The following is a 22,506-nucleotide window of genomic DNA, read 5'->3' as shown; positions in this document are numbered from 1 at the left end:
AAAAAGAGATGCCTCGATCACACTTTCGCTGTCCTATACAATGAACAAAATCGGATCAAGACTATAGAATCCATCCCTGTCTCCGTAAATAATAGTAGAGTATAGACAATTGTAATTATACAAGATATCACAAGATGGCGCTACATTATTATATAGTTATTTGGTACGAAAACAACGTGGAGTGCGCAAGAAAATCACACATCAAAATCAGCTGTGACAATCAGTATGGCCGCTCATTTAGCAAGAAAATAAAATTTAACTATATTATTTTCAAACGGTTTGCAAAAATAGGACAGTGTTGGTAGTGTTTACATTTTAGTTGATTTATTTTATTCGAGTCGGTGTTGACTATAAAAGTGTTGCGTCATGACAAGAAAGACCTCTCACTGACAAACAAATACAATAAAAATTTTAACCACTAATTGTAGCAGAATTTCAGCATTTCCCTTACATTCGTCTTTCATTTTGTTGAGTTTATTGCGAGCTAATGTGATTTTCGCGTAAATAATCTCAAAATTCTACAAAATGAGTACGGTTCGCTTGAGTTTTGTATCGGTTGGAAGAATTGCTGTTAGGAGAAATTCGCAGTTGACATCGGGTGAGTACTGAGTACATTAATTGATTGTTTTGTTCTATATTGGCCTTTTCCCAACGAAATGCGACGCAATATAACAGTTACTCGTGTACATGTTTACGTCAACTGAAATATTTGCACTAAGACTTTTTATTGGAATAAATATGATAAAGTTAAGAATGTTTTAAACATACATTCTTAGATTTCGAGTGCCAAGGTTTTAATTTGTGGAAGGTCATTAACGTGAAATTCAAACGCTGACATTGAAATATATTATATTGTAGAATAAATTATCATAAAAATTATGTTCAAAACAAAATGCAACTAATGGTTGTCATTACCATATTTTTGTTTTGTAATATTAGTTATTAAGTCTGTTTTATAAACAGCTATGTTGTGGAAGTTTTATACATTATAGTAAAAAAAAGGATGTATTACTAATTGGAATTTATATACTGGAACTTCATAACAGTAATATTTAGCTGCAAGAAAAAGACTTTTTGCTTTACATATTTTTTATGAATTCAATAGTGTAGTTCTTTCTTTTGTTTGACTGGACTGATTAAAATATTCTTTAAATCTTTAAAAACATAGGTTATTGTTTTTATTTTAAATTAATGCTAATTGAGTAAAATGTTTGAAACGTTCCTTAGTACTGTGTCATCACCATTATATAATAGAAAAGTAAGGCTTAATTTATAAGTTATGAACAGTATTCTAATCTAAAATTGTTTATGCTGCAAAATCTGATTAAAATCTGGTTTTAAAGTATATATTTTATTTCAAATATAGAGTTTTATTTTAAATATAAACATATTGTTTTAACATCTGAGTTCTTAAAAGTCAAAGGTAATTAAAATCTAAATGAGCTTTGAATCATTTATATATCATTTTAACTTGAGAATTGACAAATTGTAAAATTTCAAATTATTTGAATATTGAAAAATTTTAGAAAGTGTAACAGTTATGCTTTTAAAGAAAATGCAGACTAACAATTATACTCACTTTCCAAAAATAAGGCATTGTATTTCAAGGCTCTGATTTACATTTTAAGTTGAATATTTGTTACATTCGGCAATAAAAATATATGATTAAAGTTTTAAAATTACACCTCTAGGATAAGAATTACCTTCATTTGTTTTGTTAGTAATTCCAATGTATTGATAGATATTTCAAAAACATTCTGTTTTTAAAAGTGTATATTGTTATTTATAAACATATTAACTTTTTGTAATCTAACAATTGTAGGTGTTTGTGAATGCATTTAGCTGTTGCATATTTAAAAGTTTAGTGACTTTTTATATAAGGGGGTGAAACAAAAAAAACATTATTGTTATGGTTTTACTCATTATTATTATGTTTATATTATTGGGTTCCTCTGACATTTTCTGACAGTGAATAAGATCTAAGAATAATTAAACATATTGTATAAACAAATATTGCCATCTTATTATTTATAAATTTTTTAAGTACTTTTATAGCATGACACGCAACTGTAAGAGTGAAATGCAATGCTATTTTACTTGTGTTGCCATTATTAATTTGAACATGGAGTGGATAGTAGAATCCTAAACTTTACTATGTCACCTCCGGGAGTTTTTTATGTCTATTGATAAATTATAAGAATTATCCTATCTCTTTTGGAAAAGTTAATTTATGCTCCATATAATACAAAAAATATTGGACACTGACATATTATAAGAGTTGTTAAATTTACAATATTATGATTCAAATACATAATATATATGTTTTAGTGAACATTGTATTTATCCACATGTAAATATTGGCAACTCATCAGACACGCGCCGGCATTATTAGTGTATTAAATAATGTAATGTAATAAGTGTGTGGGTATGGAATGAACTTAACTTTGTCGATGATAGATAGATTTAAATACGTAATTGTAGATATTTCGTAAAAAACCTTGGTTATTGGATATTGAATTTAAAAATTGGGTCAGAATCAAGCCCGAATTATGAGAGTTCAATGAGAAGTAAGAACCTGAATATCAAGGTGCACCCGAGGTCGGTAAACAATGAATTAAAAGGCCGATTAACTAATATATTCACATGCGACCTATTTCTGTATGACTCATGGATATCATCGTTGTTTTAATATTTTGTTTCTTCTCGTGACATCTTAAAAAACCTTGGAGAGTAATTGTCTTATCTATCATAGATTTACGAAACCAGTTTTTAGACATATGTACTATTTTTGCCCACTTGCTAATTAAATAAAGTAAGAAGTGCTGAAAACTTAAAGGGCCAAGCTTAAGCTTATAACATCGTAACAATTATTATCAAAACATCCTTCACTTAATTACATATTATTTTTATTTACTAAATTTATGTTTCTGTGTGCGAAATCCGTACTTAGATAGTAACCATTTTGATAGTTCAAGAAAAGAACGTACTAATTCTTAAAAGATGTATTATGTGAGTGTCCTTAACGTCGGATAGCCTCCTGCCCGTTTGTAATCCCATTATATAAAAAAAAAAAATCCTATTTCTTAGTCTGTAGAACGACAAACTGCCTATGAACCGGTTTGATTGAAATATCAATTGTAACTTAAAGAAAATTAATGTTCTTAGTATTCGAGTAGGTAAAAGTAAAGATATACCAGGCAATAATAAAAAAGTACTTGCAATGAATCTTGAATCGAAAGTGATTCATGGAAAGTTTGTCAAATACAGAATTTTCAACAACGCATCGATAAATAAAAACATGCCAAATCTTGCGCAACGTTTTTGCTCGATCAATTCGATTTTGTATTAAAAAGTAATGGCAGAGTAAACGTTTTAACTGTTAGAAAAGAATAGTAAGAATACTTACAATGAAAAGAATATTTGCTTCGTAAGGCAAAAAATAAAAATGAAATTTGTTTAGTTTTTTGAAGAACAAATTTTGAATTTAGTTTATGAACACTATCTGGACAAACGGGCAGGAGGATCATCTGTTATTACGTGATGGACATGGGCTCGCGAGTGCGTTGCCGGCCTATTAATAACTTTTTATTAACCGTGATAATCTCTTAAAGTTTTACTTTATTACGTGAAAGTTAAATCTCATAAAGATTTGCGATAAGCCGTTCTTAAGACGCAAAGTATTGCATAATGTCCTTTTCCTTACTGTTATTTACCTTGAGCATGAGAAGTAGCTACAAGGAAGTGCAACAATCTGGAAAGCCCAGTATTTTATCCGCTTTATGTAATATTGAATTATGACAAAATGGCTTGTTAAGCAGTGATGCAGTATTATAGCAAAGTAAAACAATTGAGGTTAATTTCATTAGTGATAGCCAAGCAAATGTAAGTCAAATAAATTTATTTTTTATATATAATTACTAAACTTAGCTTTCACGCGAATTTTTGTTGTGGAACGTATGTAAAAGAGCACTATAATGCAGCGGAAGAATACCTAAATCGAATGCGATTATTAAGTCGTTATCGTTCACAATTTGTTAAGAACGAAAGTGCCTTGTGAAACCTGATCATAGTGCAAAACCTGGCAGTGGTTAAACTTGTTTAGATTCTGGTTTTGTTAAGTAAGCGAAAGCTTTATAAGTTTATTTATATCTTAATATGTATAAATCACGTGGCACGTTGTTTGTCCGCGATGGATTCCTAAACTACTGAACCGATATCAATTAAATTTGCACACCATGTGCAGTTTGATCTAACTTAAAAGATAGCTTACATCTCAATTTATACCCAAAATATTATTTTATTGTAAATATTTGTTTATTATTTGATACAATTCTAACAGATGTCGCTCTGTTTATACCAACGTTTCACATAAGTTATCCTACCGTTTCCCTTGAATAGCTTATTACTATGTAATATAACAAAAACCTTAGCCACAGCAACCCTTGGCCGAGTTTGTTAGTAAGTTTATATACATAATATGATTCAGCGGTAAAGTCTGTTGTCTATATAAGCCTAATTGCTAAACGCTGTTTTGTGAAAAGCTACATTTTTCTTGGTTATTTCCACACACATGTTTAGGCAAGGGTGATCCGTTGTTTTCAATTTATTGCTTGTAAAGATAACAATGAGTTTCACCTCTATTGTTTGTAGACTACAGTGTTTGTCACGCTTAAACGCAGCGTGTCTGGCGCCAACGGAATCCCTCCAAATTGTACAAGTTTCTTTTCTAACCTACTTTGATGATTACAAGAGCTTTTTGTATCATACAGTAGTGTAATGTGGTTTGCATAACGAATGGTTATTACTGTTATTATGAACATTAGATATAAGATTAATACATATTTTAACTCATAAAATTCTATGAGTACGTACTATAAGTAAAATTCTACCAGTTTAGTGCTGTTATTAACAAAAATTATACATACTATACGTAAATTTTAGACAGTTATACGCAATTTTATATACATTTTTAATTTTTATTTTGCTTTGGGTAGTGCCGCATGCCGGCCGAGGGGTTAAACCTTACATGGAGTTTCTTAGACATGGAGACTGTTTGGCGGAAAGACGTACGTTGACAATACGTCTTAGGTTGGAAATTGCAAGTCTTTTAAAGTAGAATGGGTGCAAACGTCAGTGATGTTTTACAAAAAATAACTGGACTGGACATATAATGAGGACTAACAAAGACGAATGGACTAAGGATGTAATAGAGTGGTACCCGAGGAACGGGAAAAGTAAACGAAGAGGTCAAATTAAAAAATGGAAGGTAGACCTACCTTAAGGATGGAGAAGGATTGCCAAGTATAGAGAGGCGTGGAAACAATTAGGGGAGGTCTATGACCAAAGTTGCTAATAAATTTATTATTTTGCTTTAATTAGATTTAAGAATACTACCATAAATGTATAAGGCCTGATAAAGGGCTTTATTATTATTATAGAATTGGCGAGCGACCCCGTAGTCGCTCTCTCGAGGCCTTGTAGGAATTACCCGAGATAGTTTTATTGCTCACCCAGTCTTTGAATAGTAGAGAATCTAGGAAAACCAGACCTTGTATCAGAGTTCGTTGACTTTAAATGAGGGTCGTAAATGTAAAAGTTATAGGTTAATTACATATAGAAGTAACACGTGAACAATACTAATACTGTGTAAATCAGCAACACGAGTAGCAGTAACAATGTTGTAAAGACGGAAAATACATACAAAGTTGATAATGGGTAATCCTAACATTACTGCGAAGCTTGTCTTTACATTGAAATATCTCAAAAAAACGAACAAGAGAATCTTGAATAGGTGAAATTAGTATAGAACAGTGTTGCTCTAATGCCTTCAGCGTGCAACTCTCATCCCTGAGGTCGTAGTCTCAAACACATGTGCATAAATACTTTTTATGTGCACTTGCTCGTACGGTGAAGGAAAACATCTTTAGGAAACCAAGTATTCCTTAAACGCTTATAGTAGACGGCCTGTTGTAAACAAGATTACCTATTTGCCAATTAGAAAATAAGAGACCCTAATAGCTTGTAGAGCCACTGTTTTGTTTTTATTTAATTGATATAAGTAGATTAACCAACCCTTCTGAGTTGAAATTAAATGCAATTGCAGGAATAGTAAGGGTTTGTTTCACAATGTATGGATAAAGTACCAAATAGCTATGCAACACATAGATTATTCTGGACTGGACATTGTGAAACAGGCCCTAATAATATTAAAATGAACTAATATGTATAGTTAAATTATTGGAATATTGTGTACATATATTTTTAATGTAATTGGATTGTAAAAGCAACTATTGGGTAATATTTGCAATGTTAGTCTGATATTAATGTATAAAAAGATTTAGCCTTGTATTATACAATCTAAAACTTTTTCTTGCATAATTTTGCAATTGTGAATTTAAGATGTAATGTAATGGCAATGTATAGTAATTTCTATATGTATTGGAAAGGTTAAATTGAATTGTGACTGTTTATAGAAAAAAAATCCTGTATGATGATGATATGTACCCATTTTTGCTTAGTAGCTAATAATTTAAAATATATCATTCAATGAATGTTAGATAAAATTTTATTGGTAAGAATTCGGTTATTATAACAATTTGCGGTCGTTATGCTAAATTCAATTAAATAAAAAATAATATATGTCATGTTTAATTTTTGACGTTCTGGCATTTAAATATGTAGTTTGAAGTTATCATTATATTAGGCAAACGGTTATGATTATATTTTTATGTTCTATAGAAATATTGACACGAGTGATTTACAGTAGTAAGTAAAGACGCCATGAGGCCGCCATATTATATGCCTAACTATTACATCCTTATATATGTTAATCTTCTCAAACTCAAATAATCTTTATTCATATAGGTAAACAGGTACACTTATGAACGTCAAAAAATTTTAATCAATTGTAAATTTACATTCTTTTGCACGCATCCTTGTAAATCCCTGCTAAACGGCTGGACTGATTTTGATGATTTGTTCAAATGGATTCGAGAATCGAGAATGGTTTAGAATATTTTACTTGTATTTGAGGCGTACAGGGTAACGTCTGTGTGTCGGTTTCGATAGTATTTTATACAAAGAGGAAAATTCGTAAGGAACTCGTCTCTATGATAAATTTAATATTTTTTAAGGTGCTGCGCAGTCATGTCGAGGTCTCCGCCGCTCGAGTCCCCGTTCCTTCAGTACATGCGCGGTTTTGTGCAAGAGTCCCACAGAACAGCCCCCTGGGCCGCCACAAGCAGGCAAAGATGCTGCAAGTACTGGTAGGTAGAGAAATAATTTCTTGACTTGACTTTATAAAACATATTTGAATATATCCTTGCTACACGGGAAAAGCTTTACGTATTTCATACTAAATCTACTTATATGACCTTAATATACTACGCGCGTACCATCTCTCCACTACCACCACTTCTGTATGTGAAAATCCATATTTACTCTCGATTTTGAATCTTACCCAAGTCACAGAATTTACATCGATAAATTTGTGCTCTCATTTCTAGCAAAATATGCTGAACGCGCTTAAGAGTACTGACCTTGTATAAAAGCTAGAAGTAAAAGATGGCAAGGCGGGTTTTTCGAAGCAAGGTTATAATATCGCTTGACCGCATGTGAGCCGGTCAAAAGCCTCGCTCTTACCCGTATGTGCCAAGGTTAATGCTATAACTCGATAATTTGATCAATGAAAACAACTTTATTGCATCTTGAATATTTTATAGAAAAGTTTTAAAGCATTGTATCACTGAGTTGTGAATAACAATGGGTACATTTTTGAATTTCGAATTTCGAATTACGGGTTCTACACTAATTTTTCATTCGATTCCAGTCCAGTAGAAGGGTGGTTGACAGAAAGGAAGGCACTTAATACTTAAAACCAAACCTGGCGGAATATTGAGTCTGATATTATTACGAAATTTTTTTCTGTGTCCTTGTCATATCCGACACCACTACAAATTAGCCAAGAAGTGGCTTTTAAAATGCCTAATATAGTTATACAAAATATTTATTAAAAGCTGCATATGATATTTCGTATACATAATTAAAAATTAATCGTAAAATGTTGCTAAGCTAAGGCGAAGACGGCTGGACCAAATTCGATTATTTTTTATTTATTTTCTTACTTGAAATGTCGGGGTTTTTGATGGATTACCATCAAAAACCCATACCATATATTACTATTATTATTACTACCATATATTCAACTACATTGAAAGAATGTAGGTATATTTAGTACTAAGATTTTTATTCCGGAAAAGCGAATAGTCTATGGGGCCATACAAGTATTTCGTAAGCACTATACGGGGGATATCTTAGATTCTCTTATTTGGTGATTACGTCAGTAGTAATTATTTACTTTTTTACACATATTACCCACACATTGTCTATGCTTGAAAACGAAATGCATTTTCGAGGATTCCTACAAAATAATAATACGTTTATATTTATACTATTGTTTTTGAGAACTTAAAAGATAGGATAAGTACAAAAATCGTAGAAAGTGCGAGTAATAAAGTAAATTTGAACATTGTATGGCTACGATATTATAAATAAATTCTATTCTATTCTAATTCATTTATTCAAGTGCCAAAATGTAAACAAAGAAAATAATTAGCGTGTGAGGTTAACGACCTTGATAGTATATGTTATTTAAAATATGAATCTTGTATTCAATTAGTGAAATTTCCGTATGAAAACATTATATTCACAATTCTAATTTGTTGGTTTTCAGATAGTACTTTTGTAAAAAGAAAGTACTATTTTAGTTCCTTTAAGATTGATCAGTCTTTACATGGACGTAAATTTTGCTCATAATTCTTATGTGAATCTGCTAATCCACACCAGTACAAATTTTATTAAACAATGTATAGTTGTAGGTTTTATCTTTATATGTATAATGTCGTTACATATTCTATTTAGCCTATTTCAGGTTTTTTAAATAAATTTGTAAAATCAGTAATGATTGTATATATGAAGTCCTTTAATATGAAATTGGCGTTTCGTCGTACACTTTGACCTCAATTATCTCTATTTGGGTAGGAATTCCGAATTATTTTTTTATATCTATTTTACTACTCCTGCATTTGTTGTTTGAAAACCACGATTCATTTAATTTTCTCGTTTTAATATCGTAACTCTATTTACAAAATGGAAAACATAAATATCCCGTCATTCGCGCACTAGTGCTGCAGAAACAGATCTAGGAACTAATGAAGTGTTTGGCGGCGGTGTCGCAAAAGAAACCACAGTGCGTTATTGGTTCCAAAGTTTTATTTCTGGAAATTTTGACCTGTCGAACAAGCCCTATTGACGACCGGAGACCAAAGTTAATAAGGAAGTATTGAAGGCTATTGTGTGTGCTAGTGATAAAACTGTATCAATCAACTTGAAGCAAATTGGGAACGTGAAAAGCTTGTAGAGGGGGGTTTTACTCACGAATTGTGTGAAGTAAATCGATAAACTCAACCGGCTCAACAATGAAGAGATTTAAAATCCAATCATTAGCTGTGATGAAAAGTGAATCCTCTCCAATAATCAGAAGCGTTCATCGCAATGGCTGAACCCAGCCGAACCAGCCAAACAATGCCAGCGAAAATTGACTCTAAAAGTTACTCGTGAGGGTTTGGTAGACTAGTGCCGAGTTTATTCACTTTCTTAAATCTGGCCAGCCGATAACACTCTCCGGACCTTGCTAAAATAGATTACCATTTCGAAATTCGAATAACTTCTTAATGGCAGTCGAAACCGCCTTCAAAGATTTCACTGATTCTCCTCCGAATGTTTTTTAATAAAGGGTATCAATGACCTATAAGATGGCAACAGTGCATACATGATACATACTTTGATTCATTAGATATATTAAAAAATATAATATTTAATTTTTTTCCTCGCATACAAAACGCCAATTTCATATGTATTTCACCTATAAGCAATTATTACTGATATTTAAAAAGCCTGAAATAAGTAGACTACAGATAACGACAATATTCATAGCCCTGTGCAACGGATATCCGACCCGAGTATTTATATTATTATGTATATTTTTATCTATGAGAAAACTGTAGTAGCTACTTATTTACAGGAGTAAATATCTTGTCGCACGAGTACAGCACGTTTTTAGTTAGGAACTTAATAATTAAGTTGAAATAAAATAAATACACCTTTTTCGGTATTCGGTTAATCATGAATAAAATAATTATTGAGGTCTTTTACTGGATACAAAACGTTTTCAGGTTCAGCAGGTGGCAAGAAGTCAGGTAATGGGGTGCTGACGTGCCCCAAATGTGGAGATCCTTGTACCCACGTGGAAACCTTCGTCAGCTCAACACGTTTCGTCAAGTGTGACAAATGCCACCACTTCTTCGTGGTGCTGAGCGAGGTCGACACTAAGAAGAGCATCAAGGACAATGCTGACGCGAAAAGCGGGTTCTACAGGTAGGGAGGAGCTTTTTTTAAATCAGGTTATAATAAATATAGATAATATTTAAATGAAATAAAAATATATTGTTTTGGAAAGATCTATAGTCTACACTATTAACTGTCAAAGGGACTCGTCGTCCAAGTAAATACATGCGGTTTTGCACCCTTGCACTTGCTCACATTTATTTTTTTACCGTTTTTTTATATATTTTTTATGGTTTGCCTGGAAGAGGTTCTTAATCTTCGCTTTATAGCGATAGGACCGCCCGTTGCATTATGCTTTTAATATTATTGAATTCTTGTACTTATTAATAAATTAAATGAATAAATAGTCTATTATTAACGAATCATTGTCAATGGTGAGCATTAGGTAAAACAAAAACAAATGAAACTATAAAAGTTAAGGTAATTCTTGTGAAATACTTTGTTTTTCCTGGAAGTTTGCCTTATGCGCGAAGTAGTATATTTTATTATACCCTATTTAAAACCGATATACGGTCGTTACCTTTAATTTTCCATTAACGCGGGTCAATGTATCTATTTATTTCTAGACATTTTTATCAATGTGTTATAAATGATATCAGTTTACATGTCAATTACCTTTTATCATTGTTATATTTTTTATTGTGTCTAAGAATTGTTTCATTCTAGTAATTTTTCTACAGTTATACGATTATTATAAAGTGTATAGACACTTTGTTGATCAGGTAGCTTTTTAAAAAACTTTGGTGTCCCAATCACTTTTTAATACTCATTTTAGGGGCTATACTTTTGAGGAGGTAATAACTTGAGGCGGTTGTCTAATCACAATTCGTTTGTGATTATTCTGATATATGTATCATGTCTTTTCCATTACTCTGTGTTTTGTTTTATATTAAAACAGTTTGAAACAAAATATGTATGTGGTATGTATGGCATTGCCAAAGATGACTTTCAGCTCTAAAGCTAAACTAAGTATTTAACACAACCTCAGTAATCATCACATAAACATTGTATTGTATTGTCATTTTAGCAGCGATGCGATTTAAGCATGACTAATACCAATCGAAAATTAAAAAACCTAAATTCAAATTAATCTTTTTTGTTTTGTTTATGGGAAGCTGGATGTTTGTAGGGATCTGTCTGTGATCTTTATTTGTGTTAAAAAATATAGAAGTTAAATTATACCAGCTCATTTTATCTTCAAGAAATTCGATGACATTTTTTTATCTTTACTGTCAAAAAGTATTTTAATGTATTATGTTTAGACTGCAGTGAACATATTTGAGTCTGTTGTGTCATTGACCTAAGAGACACAAAGGATGCGTCCTTTGTAACCTTGGGGTTTGGTAAATTGTTATTGATTCCGATTCACGAAATCGGTATTTAAATATACATTTATCGTTTTAGACGAATTCACAAGTATAATATTATAATTCTTGAGTCACAGTGTTTGTAATCAAACTCCTCCAAAACGACATGATCTATTTATATTTTTTTGTGTATATTTCGGTTTGTTGGCATTTAAGTATTTTTAATATAACAACCTAAATGTATATGAGAAAAAATTTGGGTCAGTTAGTTTCCTATTTCTAAAGGCATTTTAAAAGAGATATTTTTTTTAATATCACTGAGAATCAATAATTTAACGAGACCATTCGAATACATTGACCTTCAATAAAATTGTAAATAGAAAAGTAACAGAGCTAATTTAAAATATTTTATTATTGTATTAATAAACAATGAATGTAAGTATCACGGGGCGATAGCGTGAAAATGTTAATGGCACGAGTGTATAGATAGGCCGAACTCGCCCCTCGGTATCTTCCGTATTAGATTTTTTTTAAATAATAATGCAAATTTCAGCTTTCTGCATCTGTTTCATTAGAAGTCATTCGATAACCAGTCTGTCTCATCATTTTTTTATTATTATTATTTATTTATTTAATTATAAGTAATCTAACAGCTTATTTAATACATATTATTATGCAACATTCTAATACAATACAGAAAGCCAAAACGGATTACATAGATTAAGAAATTATGTATAAAAAACAAAAAAATATTAAATATAAGATACGTAAATACGCTTTCGCGATGTTTTATCGAGGGCTGGTTAAGCTGTCAAAGCACTCGGGGATATCAGCGAGCTTTCATTTCTTATGCAAAACGGCTTAAAATTACTTGCTTGAATCAGCTGTAAATGATAAGATCAAACTTTTCCTAATAGTCCCTTAGCGAATCATACCTAAACATGACGTCAACATAGGTTGAGTGCATAGGTGCCATAGCATCAATATTATGATAATAAAAACAATAACATGTTATCGGGTACTATCTACGCGACATTTATCGGTTTACGCTCTATTACGTCGTTTATCTACTAAAGGTTTATCAGTAAACATACATTGTTTGTTAAATCCAAGCATATATGGCCCAAAATGGAACTGTAATTGTTACCATTTAAGGATTAATTAATTAAAGTACACCACATCTAATATAAAGAAATCTTCAGTATGATTTACAATTATCTATTCTAAAATACAGTGTATACTCTATATAAGGACAATCAAGGGACTGTGGATTTTTTTTGATTTTTTAATGGGATGATCGCCCACTACCAAAGTACCTATTCGATACAGGGACTGAGCTTCTAGGTTGGACTCTGTAAATTTTTAAATCATGGGAATGAATATTGGACGACAATGTTAATATTATGTTTTATTTAAGAGGTTATTGTTCTGTATTTGACCATTTAACATATACACACTGTTAAATGGTCAAAGAAGGTTTTTACAAAGCATCTACATATTAAAATAAGGCTCGATTATGCAATTTTGAATGCAAACCTTGGACCGGACCTTGTCATATCTGTACGAATGCATAACAGGCTCTCAAGTGAGACTTAAAACTTTATTTGTATGATTAATTAAATTTAACAGATCAACCGTAAAAAGTCAAATGCTTTAAATAAAATTTGTGCGTAACAAGTTTAACTTATTTATAACCTTATTTTTCGAAAAATGATCCACATCTTTACAGAAATTGGTTAAATAATGTTAAAATAGATAAATTTTAACAAAAGGCCTTTATTATCATAGACAATAACACAAATAATACAATTATTTCATTTAAAGAAAAACACTTTTTAACGGATTATAGTTATGTATTATTGTATTTAAACTTATAATCATTTGTACATAATTTTAAATTTAAACCGACGTTTCGCGTGCTATACATACGTGCTTTACAATAATACATAACTATAATCCGTTAAAAAGTGTTTTTCTTTAAATGTGTAAAAGTTATGTTAATAAAAGACAATACAATTATTTCATTTCACGTTTAACTACTAAGATTATTACAGAATTTAATTAATTGTAATAGAATTTATATTACTATCATTGTTATCGTTTTTATATATTTTTGTTATTAATCGATTCGAATCAACCGTGGTAGGGACAAGAAAAAGGTGGCGCGTAACGGTTAAATGTGATGGTAAATTCTAACGACGATAAAGAAGTTTCACTTCAAAAAAAACCTAATTTGTATTGCTTGAAGGTATTTAGAATAAGACATTTTAGCTCATACATACGCATTTAGAGGAATTTTCTCAATTATTACAGAAAGCCGCCTCCACCGCCCAAAAAGATATTCGAGTACCTTAACAAGCATGTTGTGGGGCAAGATTTTGCAAAGAAAGTGCTGTCAGTGGCAGTATATAACCACTACAAACGAATATACAATAATGTCACTAGTGGCGCTAACGACGCACATCATCCCCTGCATCACGCACACAAAGGTATTATCTAATTAGACATTATAAAAATATACAACAATATATGGCCCTAATTCTTAACAATTTTTAGTTTTTATAATTTATGAATCGATATATTTTTGTCTCTATTTGTTTGATATGTTTGCCTATAAGTGCTTGTAACATTAAATCAAGTTTTTTTTTCTTAAGTACCAATGTATCAATTTTGCCATGCTTATTAATAAATAAATGAAATAGTAAAGTACACTTGTTACTAAATAACTTTATATTTGCTTATGAGAAGGATTTATTTATGATGGGGGCTATAATCAGTCAGTTATTCGTTATGTATTAGTTATAAAAGGCCGGCAACGCAAGCACTCTGGCATTGAGAGTGTCCATGGGCGGCGGTTTCACTTAACATAAGGAGCCTCCTGCCCGTTTGCATCCTGTTCTATAAAAAAGAAAACAAACTTCGCCCTTCCTAACAATATTTGCAAAGTTTTTTGTTTGTCGCTTTTTTAGCTAAAGAGCAATTGCACCATTGTAAAATTTAAAGACGATTTTGCATTAGTGTCATAATGTAAAATTATTCCAGATCTTCTGCACCTAAGTCAGGGTGGGACAGGCGGCGGTGCCGAAGTCCTGGAGCGACAAAATCACGAGTTGAGACTTGACAAGAGCAATGTACTGCTTTTGGGACCTACTGGAAGCGGTATGGAACTTTTTATTGCTAGATTACGAGCTATCGAATGAGCTTAAAATATTAATCATTCATAACGTTCATGCTTAGTTTCGATTGAGGGGCGCTACTTGAGTTCATACTGAAATTTATTGAATCGAATATACTTACTATATGTTTATTAGCTTCACTCTGCATCTTCTACAGCATTTGAATTGATACCGCACTTAATTTCATCATCGGACATCGAGGCAGAATACGAAATTCCACCCGCATCGACGTCTGTCGTTCCGCAATTGAGCGTTTTTCAAGGCAGTTTTTGCCGCGCACCACCAATATGTGGAATGCCCAATGAATTATTTCCGAACCAATTCCACTTAGCAAGCGTACCAATTCCTTAAATGCCAGCAACGCCCTCTGGCATTAAATGTCCGTGGGCGTGTCCACTTAACATCATATGAGCCGCCTGACCGTTTGTTCCATGTTCTATAAAAGAAATAGTAATCATAACAATCGTATTTACAATAATCTTAACCTGCAAAGTAATAATAAAAATAAGTTAGTTATAGACACACTCATAGTGACATAGTATGTCACTATGAGTGTGTCATATTATGACAAAATAACTTGCTTTTAATTTTGATTTTGACATATTCATGCTAGTTTAATATGGCTGATTATGCCTTTTTTTAATTGTTTCATCATAATATCACTCGTAAGAATGAGACACAAATAAAGAATTTATTATTATTACAGCAAACCTTCGTATAGTTTTCGGATGTTTGCTAATTCATGATTTACACTATCGTCTCATTTTCAAATATTAGTTTAAAATTCTTTAGACTGTACATACAAAAAAGTTTAAAAAGGTCGAAAACTAGTTCTTACCCGCTCTACGCCCTTGACTTGCGAACTGGTGGAAAATGTAAATTTACGATTAATTTAATATGTTTTTCTTGACGTTCATAAGTGTACATGTTTACCTAAATGAATAAAGATGTTATGACTATGACTATAGTTACTGTACACTATAGCCTAAAATCAAAATAAGAGTCTTTTTTCCTTTCAGGTAAAACCCTCCTTGCGCAGACGATAGCGACATGTCTAGACGTGCCCTTTGCGATTTGCGACTGTACGACTCTGACGCAGGCTGGATACGTCGGCGAGGACATTGAGAGTGTGATCGCGAAATTATTACAAGACGCCAACTTTAAGTGAGTACACAAAGATATCTTTCAAGTGATAGGGCCTTGATTTAAGTCCAATTTTACCAACCAACTCTAAATGTTTAAAGGTAAACAGCTTTCAGAGAAAAAAAACTTCTACCTGAATATTTTTTGATGTCGCAAAAAGTTATGATTCATCAATCATACTGATATACAAATAAATCCCTGTTATATTTTGTATATGTAAACTTCAACTATGAAATCGAAGCGGAAAGAAAGATAAGTTACAAAAGCTTAAAAAAAAACTTCTACCTAAATATTTTATGAACCGCAAAAAATCGTTACGATTCGATCGATCTTTTAGTTTTCATACTGACAAACAAATGAATTTCTGATGAATTCCGTACGTATAATTTTCTTCTATGAATTCAAAAGGGATGAAGGATATATTACAAAAGCTTTCCAGGAAAAAAAACTTCTACCTAAATATTTTGACCCGCAAAAAATCGTTACGATTATCTATTAGTTTTCATACTGACAAACAAATGAATTTCGTGCTTATAATTTTCTTCTATGAATTCAAAGGGGAATAAAGGATATGTTACAAAAGCATTCCAGGAAAAACTTTTACCTAAATATTTTATGAACCGCATAAAATCGTTATGACTATCTATTAGCTTTCATACTGACAAACAAATATATGTCTGATGAATTTCGTACGTATAATTTTCTTCTATGAAATCAAAGGGGAATAAAGGATATATTACAAAAGCATTCCAGGAAAAAATAACTTTACCTAAATATTTTTTGTCGCCGCAAAAAATCGTTATGTTTAAGCTATCGTTTGATCTAAAATCAAATACATTTCTGATAATTTTGTATGTATGAACTGCTGCTTTGGTCATTATATTTGAAGTTCGATAAAACATCAATAATCGCAGTTAAGTAATTATAGGGATACTTTTCTAGTAGTATACTACTAGTTTGGTTACTAGGTTTTGAAATGTTTATTTTTTTTTATAGTGTGGAGCGAGCGCAGACTGGCATCGTGTTCCTCGATGAGGTGGACAAAATTGGTGCAGTTCCCGGAATACATCAGCTTCGAGATGTAGGAGGTAATAATTATAAGGAAATATTAATTTAGTACCATTTTTCCAAAAAAACATTTAAATTCTTCAGTCCGTTAGTTTTATAATTTGCGTGTGTATTCACGTCAGTAGATTATCAAGAAATATATTTTTGTAATATTTATTTCTAGACCCTAGAGTAATTTTATATCTTTAAACGAGCAATTCATATTATATATTCAATACATATATTCAATATATATATATATATATATATAATTGGAATCTCGGGATCGGCTCCAACGATTTTCATGAAATTTAGTATACGGGGGGTTTCGGGAGCGATAAATCGATCTAGCTAGGAATAAATGATAGAAAATTACAAAAAGGTGGTGTTTGAGAATAATAATACTATTGGCGTATATAATCTATACTGTTCATATTTCATCATTTTATTAGTATGTAATTCGTACTTATATATAATTTCCAAAAACACATTTTATAAAAAAATAAAAATACCGAGCAAAGCTCGGCCATCCAGGTACTATTATTTTTATGGTTCCTTGTCTATCTGGTGTCACCTCACCAATTGTTGAATAATGTTCTTATTTGTAAAATAGGTTAAATCGAAATTTCCAGGTGAAGGAGTACAGCAAGGCATGCTTAAAATGCTCGAAGGTTGCATTGTGTCCGTACCGGAACGTAATTCTCGCAAACTACGCGGTGACGCGGTACAAGTCGACACCACGAACATACTATTCGTCGCGAGTGGGGCATACAACGGACTCGACCGCCTAATCCAACGGCGTAATAACGAGAAATACCTTGGTTTTGGGGCGTGGGACCCGAAGTCGGGACGGCGGGCTGCGTTCGCTGCGGCCGCTGCCGACGCCTCGCCATTGGATACGGCGAAAGACGAGTGCAACGAGAGAGATAGCTGGCTTCGTAAGGTGCAAGCCAGGGACCTTATCGACTTTGGCATGATTCCCGTGAGTGTTATTTAATTAAATATGGTATTTAGCTTTTTAATTTTGTGTTAACAAGAATATTTTATTAATAGCTACGCACAAAAAATAACGATAATATATGAGCGATTTAAATCTTATCTTTTTGTCGTCATTTCATGGTCTTTTGGACAATGTGTTAATTCCAATTAATTTGAACAAGATTTGAAATTTATTGAAATTTTGAGGTCGCTCTTCGACTTCTTTTTATTGCCTTTTTTGTTATGTTGACTTCTCTGCTTCATTGAATGACGACTGTAATGATCGATACTAAATATGAAAAAAAATGTAAATAATTGCTATTCGATAAAAAACGTATAAACATCGTGCCGTGTGAACAAGACAGAACTATACTATGTGCCACAGCAAGCCGAATACGTAAAAGTTCATTCGATTTGCTTGACAAGTCCGTTGAGTATTCGTTTAAACGTATAAACGGTGTACGATTTTTTGCAGTACAAGCGACATGTGAATAGTTCTATAGAGAATGTATGTGCCACTATTAATACGTTGTGCCACTATTAAAACGTGCAGTACAATGCCGTGTGAACGAAGCCTTAGTTTTAAATGTATTTATTTTTAATTATGATAAGATTGTGGAAATATTATTCACAGGAATTCGTCGGTCGTTTCCCCGTATTGGTGCCTTTCCACAGCCTAGATCAGGATCTCCTCGTGCGGATACTGACAGAGCCCAAGAACGCTATTGTAAGTGATTTCTTATATTTTTAACGTTTTAAATAAATTTTATTTATCAACACTTAGTTGATACGAATAATACAATTGACATAATTATCGCTTTCAAACGATCACTTACAGGCAACCAATATTTTGGTTGTCATTTGGCAGGGTATGATATTTTATTTTATTTTTATGTGCTGTATATATATTATCGACAACATCATCTTGATGGCTGGAAATCTTCCACAGTTCGTTTTTCAAGGCATTTTCTTTTCTTTTCAAAATTCAAGGGTACTCCTCCCTCAAAGGCCGACAACGCACCTACTAAAAATGGGCTGCGACAACTGCCCTTTTTGGGCGTCCCGCTCATTATGCACCATATTTCAAAGAAATTAATACAATTTGCACCATATATTTAAACAATAAATAAATAACTTTTATATGTTTTAATTACTAACTTTAACTACTAAAAAAAAGTTTAACTAATAAAAAAGTATTTTTATAATTTAAAATTGATACTTTATATACTAACTTGTAACTGTTTAGGTCGCCCAGTACAAATTACTGTTCGCGATGGACAAGTGCGAGTTGTCGTTCAGTGAAGAGGCGCTTCGAGCTGTCGCCGCTATGGCCATGGAGCGCAAGACTGGTGCTAGGGGATTACGGGCCATCATGGTAAGAGAATTATTTTTTTCAATAAATTCTTTGTAACAAATGCTTTTGTGTTTTGTTGTTGACAAAGGTTTTTTTTTTTATGGCCCGCACGGTTTGTGCATTGACAAAGGTTATACATTTAAGCAGTGTTGGCCTACTGGCTTCAGTGTTCGTCACTCATCCCAGAGGTCGTAGATTCGATCAGCGGCTGTGCACCAATGGACTTTTAGTATGTGTGCCTAACACTGGCTCGTACGGTCCATGTTTTAAAATCAAAAATATATCAGACCTACTTGTTTAAAAAAACTGAAAGAAACAAATGCTAGCTAATTGGAGGCCGTAATAATTATAGCGTCAATGGATTATTATTATTAATAGGCATTCTATAGGAACTGATAAGGAAATTCTAGTCTGACTACAAGTAGTAAATATAACGGTAGAATTGTTTTTATTTTTTTATTAATCGAGAAGTAAGTTTTTGTCCTGGTCAACATTATATGCCTGGGTTCTTTATCAAACCAATCGTTGAATCTTTGTGTAAAATAAAAAATTTCTCTTCCTATTAAAGTTAAATACGTTTTTCTATTCTTTATACATTTTTCTATATAAAAGGCGTATATTTTTTTTAATACACGTACCTTTTAAGCACGATTCTAAATATTACAAATTGTTTGGTACAGGAGAACCTACTTCTGGAAGTGATGTTCGAGATACCAGGGTCTGATATAACGGGTGTTCACATTCATGAAGGCTGTGTGCGTCGCTCAGAACCTCCAAGACTTACACGGCGACACGCAGACCAGGATATGCACCACTGGCCCTCGGTGCGACTACACAATTGTACGTGCCACATGCACACACAAAAACACACACAAAGAACACTAACACAATATTTGTATTTAAGATCTAACACATGGACATACATATGTGGTTAGATATGTTTAAGGCTGACAAAATTTTAAAAACAATTTCAAAGTAAAATTAAACTCGGAGACAGTATTAGGATTAGATAGATAGCTATTCAATTTGACTACTTTTTGTTGCGAGACTGACGTATAACCATATTTGTTTTAATTATGGATTTTTATGTTAATTAATTGTCATTTTACTTTATACGTACACCGTACACAATTACGTACGTGCTAACGTACACATACGTACACAAACTCATTTATGTGTACACACATTACAACAGCTGTAGAGCATAAAAATCTGCTCAGATATAGATTTTAACACATACTATTATGTTGACCAGTTTATGAGTGTCCTTTCGCCCACGACTCTTTGATAAGGGCCGTTATAGGATATGTGATTTTTATTAAGAAGAAAACTTGAATATGGAATATGTCATTATTAATAACCAATTTAATATTTCGTATACGCGAGTGCATCCTTGTTAGGATACTTCTCTATAAGGGAAATAGTTTTGATATTTTTATTACAGGAAACTTTCGATAATACAGCTTTCTGTACTGGTACTCAAGACGGATTCTATATTTGAGGCCTGATCACAAGTAAATGGCCAGTTTTTTTTTGTAAAATCTATTTTCATGGCCAGAAAAAATATGACAGACTGATATATTCATTTTTGTGTAAAATAAAACTTAAAGCAATAAAAACGTAATTCAGTTTATCAGTCAAAGCAATGGAGAAGTTTCATATTAGAATCAAAATGTTCATCAATAATTACTCGATAAATTTACTGAACTAAAAAAAAATAGTACGGAAAGTCAGTTGTCTGTGACGTCAGGTGTATGTTGTGACGTCATCTCTAACTCCGCGTGATTTGTGACTGACAAATTCACACAAGTCACGTTTTTAAACTTAGTTATAAGTAATTTAATTAAAATGGAAACTTCTCCATTTTGTTTCCAATAGTGGTCATGTTATAGGCTCGAGTTTTCTTTGTTCTGTTATTTGACGTATTTGTAGAAATTATTTTGATTAGTGTAAATTTTCAATAGAAGGTAGTTTACATAGCTACAAGTTTCAGTTGAATACATAACACACATTACATTTACATTGCTTTCCTTAGTCTAAATGGTTATTACATGCGCATTCACCAGTGAGGAATGTAGACATTAATTTATTTTTGAAAACATTCATTGAATTACGAAGAATTGTAAATCAACCGATAATATTTTAATAAGTAGATAGCAAATAGTACTTATAACATTGGCGTTGATAAATTAATTAATAATTTATTTCAGGATTTCAAGGCGGAACCGGAACCATCTGTTAGTCAGTACGCGCTCTGAGAAATGCGCAACACAAACACACCGGCAAATTTGTCTATGCTCATAATCCTCCATTGTGCCTGAAAGCCGTATTACTAGGCAAAATAAAAGGCTCACTGCATTCTTAAAATATAAAAATATAACATTAAAAAGTTATATATTATTTAAAAAAAACCTCTTGCCTTATACATTAACTGTTCCAATAAAATAATTTTGTGGCTAGAAAAAAAAGTAAAATTTACGATGATCTTTATAGTAGTTCCTTGTGGTTAAAAGAATGGTTGTGTGCGCGACATGCAGCCATCTTGTGATGTAAATTACTGTAAATATTATATTATAGAAAGATTTAATTAAGATGTAATAGTTTAGGCATTTTTAAATCTACATTTTAACTAGACGAAATGGTTTAAATAACTGGTAATATAAATTAATAGATTGGCAACACTGAGAAGATATTTTGACATTTTGTTTTTGTTATACATAGATTTTTTATTTAACGCGATGTGATGTGATTAGGTTTAGATTATAAAAAAATAGAGAATTTTAGACACGTTTTGAACGGATTATATAATCACATTACAAATAGAATAAGCTTATTTTCAAATAAAAACAATAAAACTACTGAATAATTTGTTTTATTCTCCAATTAACCGTTTAAACTACAACATGATTTATCTTTTCTCTTAATACAATAATTATTTATTTATTTTATTACAGTATTCCTACAGCTAATCACTAAACAATATTCAATCAATTACATAACACACAAAAGCCAAAACGGAATACACATTGAAACAGAAACATAAAGCACAATTCTAAGATTGATTAATTAATAGATACATTTAATATAGATATATATA

General features: G+C 31.8%; 1 protein-coding gene across 2 annotated transcripts; it reads left to right on the top strand.

Annotated features, from left to right (window-relative positions):
- The first annotated feature begins 148 nt into the window (after positions 1-148).
- On the top strand, positions 149-22,272 carry LOC110998582 (ATP-dependent Clp protease ATP-binding subunit clpX-like, mitochondrial). Of its 2 annotated transcripts, none has more exons than XM_022267287.2 (12): positions 149-598; positions 7,134-7,265; positions 10,233-10,434; positions 14,025-14,200; positions 14,754-14,870; positions 15,907-16,051; positions 17,027-17,118; positions 17,710-18,059; positions 18,690-18,782; positions 19,302-19,430; positions 20,090-20,233; positions 21,620-22,272. In XM_022267287.2, exons 1-12 carry the CDS (start codon positions 526-528, stop codon positions 21,665-21,667), a joined length of 1,701 nt encoding a protein of 566 aa, XP_022122979.2. In that variant the 5' UTR covers positions 149-525; the 3' UTR covers positions 21,668-22,272. The 2 variants fall into 2 exon arrangements, with proteins under 2 accessions (XP_022122979.2, XP_022122980.2); XM_022267288.2 differs by having other exon boundaries at positions 20,090-20,249.
- The last annotated feature ends 234 nt before the right edge of the window (positions 22,273-22,506 follow it).

Source organism: Pieris rapae, chromosome 5 (assembly GCF_905147795.1).
Source record: "Pieris rapae chromosome 5, ilPieRapa1.1, whole genome shotgun sequence".
NCBI lineage: Eukaryota > Metazoa > Arthropoda > Insecta > Lepidoptera > Pieridae > Pieris > Pieris rapae.
The sequence above is the reverse complement of the archived record's forward strand: the minus strand, read 5'-3'. Positions and strand labels throughout refer to the sequence as shown.

Bases quoted from the DNA above. Each gene is read 5' to 3' on its own strand.
- LOC110998582 (XM_022267287.2), top strand. From the start codon at position 526: ATGAGTACGGTTCGCTTGAGTTTTGTATCGGTTGGAAGAATTGCTGTT. The intron at 14,201-14,753 runs GTATTATCTAAT...AAATTATTCCAG, and splicing joins CCTGCATCACGCACACAAAG to ATCTTCTGCACCTAAGTCAG. The intron at 20,234-21,619 runs GTGCGACTACAC...AATTTATTTCAG, and splicing joins ATATGCACCACTGGCCCTCG to GATTTCAAGGCGGAACCGGA.